General features: G+C 34.3%; 1 protein-coding gene across 5 annotated transcripts; it reads right to left on the bottom strand.

Moving 5' to 3' along the window:
- Nucleotides 1-792: 792 nt before the first annotated feature.
- On the bottom strand, nucleotides 793-3,993 carry PHR1 (photolyase 1). Of its 5 annotated transcripts, XM_088509454.1 has the most exons (11): nucleotides 3,706-3,914; nucleotides 3,420-3,478; nucleotides 2,998-3,320; nucleotides 2,518-2,861; nucleotides 2,195-2,435; nucleotides 1,972-2,129; nucleotides 1,858-1,894; nucleotides 1,668-1,726; nucleotides 1,504-1,585; nucleotides 1,340-1,411; nucleotides 793-1,110 (listed from the first exon to the last, which is right to left on the bottom strand). In XM_088509454.1, exons 3-11 carry the CDS (start codon nucleotides 3,316-3,318, stop codon nucleotides 934-936), a joined length of 1,491 nt encoding a protein of 496 aa, XP_088365580.1. In that variant the 5' UTR covers nucleotides 3,319-3,320; nucleotides 3,420-3,478; nucleotides 3,706-3,914; the 3' UTR covers nucleotides 793-933. The 5 variants fall into 5 exon arrangements, with proteins under 5 accessions (XP_088365580.1, XP_088365581.1, XP_088365578.1 ...); XM_088509455.1 differs by lacking the exon at nucleotides 3,420-3,478 and having other exon boundaries at nucleotides 3,706-3,993; XM_088509452.1 differs by lacking the exon at nucleotides 3,420-3,478 and having other exon boundaries at nucleotides 2,195-2,438; nucleotides 3,706-3,991.
- Nucleotides 3,994-6,811: the final 2,818 nt, after the last annotated feature.

The following is a 6,811-nucleotide window of genomic DNA, read 5'->3' on the forward strand; positions in this document are numbered from 1 at the left end:
ACCAATTTACCTGGATTAATCAGAAATTGATTATTAGTCCAATTTGACTTAGGTGAAAAATCATATAGCAACAAACCAGTTAAAAAATAAAAAAAAATGATTAACCAAACAAACAAATTAGATATTTTAATAGTTAACCAATTTAAAATAGGAGTCACTTAGATAAAAATACTTAAAATAGCTTTTTTTAAAGACGTATTTTAATAATTAAAATTCAACCTATATAATCGATTAAACTGTGCTATTTTTGTCAAAATTAGACCAGATAAATTGGTTTAACTAAAAAATCGATAAACCAACTCTTGAACCAATCTAAATTAATATTTATTTTTATAGAAAATGACTACAATACTATTATTATAAAAAATAACTAAAATACTCCTATTATATATATTAGTTCTAAAAATCTTAAATCCTAATTCTATAACAACATAGAGAGAAGAGAAGGGTTAAGATTTAGAATTCTCAATATATATATATATATATATATAATAGAAGTATTTTAAGTCATTTTCTATAATAGGGATATTGTAATTATTTTTATAAAAAATATTAATTTAGATCAATTTAAAATTTAATTTACCAATTTTTTAGTCAAATCGATTTGTCTAGTCTAATTTTTACAAAAATAATATGGTTTAATCAATTACATGTATTAAATTTTAATTAATAAAAAATATCTTTAAAAAAAGATGTTTTAGGTATCTTATGGGAGTTAAAATAATATATATTATATATAAAATTTTATTATATACAGTTTAACTCCAGTTAAACTTTGATTGAAACTTTAAATATTTGAACCTATAATTTTATCAATTTAATGAGCGGTTCAGTTTTTCAGAATCTTGCATACACCATTAAAATCTACGATGGGATGGGTTATTGCTGCATTAATATAGTATTAGTATCAGCTAAACAATGGCATTGTACTAACTACAAACGACGGGGTGCTTTCTCATTTTGGGATGGCAAGTCCTCAGCCTTTCTCTTCCGCATCTCGCCAACTAATTTCTTGACATATGCAATGTATCCGTCAACGTCAAATTTTCTTTTGCAGCCTGCATAGTTCATATATCGAATTTTTCCGAAAACAGGCCGCTCTCTCCAACCCTGTAATCCATAAAAACATGATTGCCAAAAATGAAGCTTCTAATACAAAACTAAAAGGATCAACTTGCACCCAGTTTTATAGTTTCCTCTGGTTCTCTTTCTAAAGAAAATTGGGAAGCCCAAATAGATCAAAGAATGCAACTACAACAGCTAAAAAACCAGGGGCACTTGATTCTTCGCTGATATTTCAATTAAATAGAAGTGAATAAGAACATTGTGGTAGGCAAACCTGATCATGAACCCCGCATATTGACCACATGCAACCAACATAACCACTAGGATCCCTCCCATCCAGTTCATACTGCAGTCATGAGAAAATTGCTGTCATTTATAAAAAATGGCAATAAAGTCTGTCCCATTTAAAGAATGTTGGCTAAGGAACTACTACGTTACCTTGTTGTTTAAATAGATGGATATTTCAAGGGCTTCTTCAGGTCCACTTGTCCATTCGAGTATCTTCTTTGCCCAATACATGCTGTACAGAAAATCTTATAATTGAGGACATACATGTTTATAAGGTGAAACATAAAAGAGAAAGAAAGGAGGGAGTTATTCACCGCATAAAACCATGCATCTTTCCATTGTGAACCATCTCCAACTGAGAAGCATTCCAGAGCTGATATGTGCAACAATTAGGAAATAATGCTTAGTTAAACAAGGCATTAAAAAGCCCATGACTTTGAAAGAAGCGATGCATTACTATATTTAATTGGGAAAATTATTGTTGTTCATGAAAGACTGGCTTACAGGATCAGCAGTTTGGGCCTTCTCCAATTGCTCCTTCCTTAAAATACAGAAGTTAGATGAGGATGCAAGTAACAAAAACCGTGTAAAGTGAGAAACAAGACAATTGTGACTCACGAATATGTATGTTCTCGCTTATCAGCGGCATGATCCAATAGGGTCTTACGAGCCCACTCCCAGGCTCCTTGCAATGAATCATAATGCAGTTGATAGAAGCAAAAGTTATCAGCAAGTTCTCGCCGAACAATCAACTCCTCCAAGAAAGCATCAATTGCCTTTACACAAGCGGTCAATATTAGGTTATACAAAACTAAACACATTATATAAGATAAGAAGAAACCTGAGGACATGAAGAGCGCAGCTTCCGAGCTTCCAAAGCACATCGCTGAGCAGATATCTGTCCAAAATGCAAATAGGGAGATAAACCAGAAAGGGCAGTGGGTTTGCAGGGGTTGTTTCGATCTGCAGAATAATTTCTTAACCTTTTAGTCAAGAATCCATTTTTACTTCCCATCAATACTTCCATTGCAGCATCTTCCCCGGGCTCACACCAATTGACCTCAGGAACCTCCGTTCCTTTCCTACTTCCATCAAACAAGCATGTCAACATATTCACGTGACTTAATTATTAGAATCCAGAAGCCAACAATACCGAACACTAACCTTAAGACATCAGCAATGAGATCATCCCAGTCAACGGAGTGATTCTTGGTGATGGTCCATTTCCTAGTTTGAGGCTCAATGGTAGGAAAATCAATCAGATACTCAGAAAGCTTTTTGTTTATCTTTCCCCTAATTGTCTTAGCACTATACTCCAATTTCTCAGAGGCCACCCATAGGGGCACAATGTTGTGAGCATCCACTTCATGTACGGTAAGCGATTCATTCACCTTCTTACAAATCTCTTCTTTGCACCTCCTCACTTCCCGCAAGGGTGAAAAGTCTGTCACCAACATAGAAGCTCCACATTCACTAAGAAACTTTGGCACTGTTTCCTCTGCTTCTCCCTAAAGTTACAGAAGCATCATCTTTGAACAGTGAATAAGCTCAAATTGATCATACATTCAGTAATGATTCAGATTTCGAAAAATTCAACAGACATGTAATTAGTTTCGGATTGAAGAAATTGGGAAATTCAGTTACCCTAAGCAAGAAGAAGGGGATTTGAAGGGTTTGGTGCAGTTGATCGGAGACACGGCGCAAGCCCCTGAGCATAAACCCTAAATGGCGGGACTTGGCGCCTAGAAACTGATCGAAGAGATTAAAAACAACGGCAACAGGGACGTTGGACTTGTTGGCCTGATGAACAGCGTGGATGAGAGCCCAATTGTCTTTGACCCGTTGATCTCTGAACATCCAATACACAACAGGACCCATACCTGCATCCAAACCAGCTTTGGAGCCTTCTTTGAGGGTTCGAATTCGACCCGGTTGCAATGACATTAGAGATGCTGCAGAAGCCATTGCTGTGAACGATGAAGAAAACTAGCTAAGCATCAATGAAACTTGTTGCTAAACTAAAGCATAAATGTTGCTTGAAACTTGTTGCATTGTAGGAGGATTACTAATTTCATAAACTGCATCAGAATTATGTCTTCCTCTTTCTATTTGTCTTCAATTAAACCTAAATGGTAAGCAAAACAATAGAAAAACAAAAGCTTCAATCACACGAAGAGCCATACATTAAGGCTCCAAAAGAAAATGGCTCAAAAATTAAAAATTTCAGAAACGGAACAAAATAAGTTCTCACCCTAAAATGCTAACACATCAATTTCACAATAATCGGGAAAACAGGGTTTTAAACTTTCAAGTATCCAGAAGGAAAAAAAAAAGAAAAAAAAGAAAACATACCTGCAGATTATGGTGACTGCGACGGGCTCAGAGTAAGCAGCGACGGCGACAAAGCAAAGATCCAGCGACGCCGACGGGAGGCATAGGAAGCAGCGACGGCGACCGGAGCAAAGATCCAACGAGAGCGACGAGCAGAGAGCCGGCGATGGCGACGAGTAGACGTTGCAGCGACGGCTCGATTGGAGGGAGGGGACTACAGATAGAGACTCGAGGGAGGGAAGGACAACGTTCTCAAAATAACCGACATCTAACGGTTTAACCGGTTCCAAGGAGATTCAAACCGATTCTAAAAACCAAACCGATTATCTTTAACTATTGAAGTATTGCTTCAATGATTTAATGGTTCAATCGATTTAATTATAATTCAACCAAAATAATTAAATTTTAATAAAATAACACATAAAAATACAATGTAACCAAATTATATTCTAATGTTAAACTCAAAAATACACAAATTAAAATACGATATAACCAAATTAAAATTCTTATAATCTCATGTAAGTATAATACAAAAGTTAAATAATAAAAAATATTTAAATTCTAAATTTAAATTCAACGTTAAAATCTTTTATGATATAAAAAACTATTAGACAACCATCAGAATTTATTATTTTTGGCCATCACTTTTAATTATCAACTCAGTTTCTTTCAAAAGTTAAGATAGTATTAGTTATTAGGTTTCTCACCTCAAAGTCCCACTCTACTTTATATTTCTCCTTCATCGACGGCATCTCTTTCATTTTTGAACTCTTTATTTTATTTTTTATCTTTGATCATTGTGCTTCATATATTCATTGTTGTTTTGTTGTTTTTATTCTCTCTGACAGCATGAAGAGCAAATGTGGTTACAATAAAAGATTAGAATATAAAAAAAAAATCACATAAGAGAAATAAGCAACAACGATAAGTCAAGAGGCGACGGCGGAGATAAGGAGATGGGCTTCAATTAGGATTGAAAGTTTTAGGTTTTTCTTCTCTTGAATGACAATGTCCTTTTTCTTTTTAAATTTTAACAAGTCGGATTCCGTTTCGATAGCTTATCGATCAACTAGCAATTTTTTTTTGCCCAAATCCAATTCTTATTTCCAGCGGTTTTGCACCCTAATCGAACTAGACTAGACACTGGTTTCCAGTTTTTTAGTTGGATCAATTGGTCCGACTCAATTTTTAAAACATTGATTCAAACCAATAAGAATAAAGTAGAATTAATACTCATATTGGTCCTCTAGTTCATTCGTGCTTCAATATGCTCTTTAAAATTTAAATTTATTCATCTTGAATCTCTAATTTGACCTCTGTGACTTATGTTAGTTACTGGCCTTTTGTTGTCATAGAATCGTTAATGACATACTGAGGCAAAATAATGACTGTTATGTTAGACTTTGTAAAAATAATGCTATTTTGATTTTGGCGTTTAAATAGTTAAAAAAATGATGTTGTGTGAAGAGATATATAATGATATCGAATTTTTTAACACTAGTTGTGCCATCTTCTTCCACTAACGAAGACTCTTATTTTTCCTCCTCTCTTCCATAGCATTAGTTTGAGAAATGTGATTATTAGATTTTAATTGAAAAAAATTATCTTTGTTAATCGGCATCATACTAGGAATCTCCTTACCATCATTCACTGAGATAGAGGTAAGGAAAACAGAAAAAATAAAAGAACGAAATCGATACTTTTTTTTCCTTCATTTCTATTTTTTCCTATTTTCTAGCAAAATCTATTTCTCTTTCATAATAGGCTATTTTTTTTTTGGATTTTGTATTTTTGTTAGGGTTTAATTCCACCGAATTTTTTGGTGTTCAGGTTTAATTCTTTTGATTGATTAGGTTTGATAAGAAATTGATTGGACTTAGAAGTTTTATCACAATAGATAAGGATTATTTAGTTAAGGGCACACCCAAAAGAACATAGCGGAAACACAAAAGATAGATAAATGGGATTTTTTCTACTAGACCTTCAAGAAACCTGTTCTTAGCAATCTAGGTCATCGGAAGGGGCAACCTACTAGACCTTCAAAGAACCTATCCTTGACAACCTAGATCAGAGGGATGAAAACTAAAAGCAACCACCACACAGATCACCTTAGTGTTGGATCCTTCAATCTTCATGCAACAAGCAAAGCAAATCACTCACCTCACTTAATCACACAATAAAAACATGCTAAAGGCAACGAAAATTTATTCATAAAAAATTGTGTAAATGGTCTCACCAGAGGTGTTTAAATAAGCCCCTAACAAACCAAAAAGATAAGATAAGATTTTAAAATTTAAATTAGATTTGATCTTTAATGGATTATATCAAATTTGATTTAAATTTTAAATTTAAAAAAAAAATACTACTAAGCAAATTAGAACTAAACAAATCTTTTAACAAACTTTAACCGCAAAACAAACTAAAACAAAGGCCTAAGTTTTCAAAATTTAATGATAAATTATGCTTCCCATTGAATTTGGAAAGCATTATTGGGTTTCTTACTATCTTGAATGGGCCTTACCCATTCTTCCTTTGTTAGAACTTGATGTAACTCCTTATGCATAAGTGCTGCCAAGTTTCCAAAGCTCTCCTTGAGTTTTTTTGCACGTGCTCTAGTGATCGGGCCCTCTGAAAGTGTGAAATTCCCATTATGCCCTTTTGCCTTAGAATTTTTCAGTTGTCTTTCCGAGCATGTATCATTCCCTCCTTTCTCAAAATGATTCGTCCTCGAATCTGTGTCCATATCAAAAGGAGAGAGATAAAAAACATTGAAGGTAGCAGAGACATTATACTCACCTGGTAGGTCAATCTGGTAGGCAGTATCATTGATCTTCTCAAGCACTTGGAGCGGACCATCCCCTCTAGCATCAAATTTAAACTTTCTTTGAGTAGGAAATATCTCCTTCCTCAAATGTACCCAAACCCAATCTTCAGGTACGAAGACTACATGCTTTCAGCTCTTGTTGATCCTTTCTGCCGTGGCTTTGTTCTTCCGCTCAATTAGGTTACGAGCCTTTGGATGTATTGCTTTAACCTTCTCAGCCTTGCTTGCTCCATCTAAGCTAACAAGATCACTCAAAGGTAAAGGTATTAAATCTAAGACAGTTAGAGGATTAAAACTATAGAC

This window comes from Arachis ipaensis, chromosome B3, assembly GCF_059453495.1.
Source record: "Arachis ipaensis isolate K30076 ecotype BB chromosome B3, ASM5945349v1, whole genome shotgun sequence".
NCBI lineage: Eukaryota > Viridiplantae > Streptophyta > Magnoliopsida > Fabales > Fabaceae > Arachis > Arachis ipaensis.

Bases quoted from the DNA above. Each gene is read 5' to 3' on its own strand.
- PHR1 (XM_088509452.1), bottom strand. From the start codon at position 3,318: ATGGCTTCTGCAGCATCTCTAATGTCATTGCAACCGGGTCGAATTCGA. The intron at 2,862-2,997 runs GTAACTGAATTT...CTGTAACTTTAG, and splicing joins TCCCCTTCTTCTTGCTTAGG to GGAGAAGCAGAGGAAACAGT. The intron at 1,586-1,667 runs GTGAATAACTCC...TTTTCTGTACAG, and splicing joins AAGATGCATGGTTTTATGCG to CATGTATTGGGCAAAGAAGA.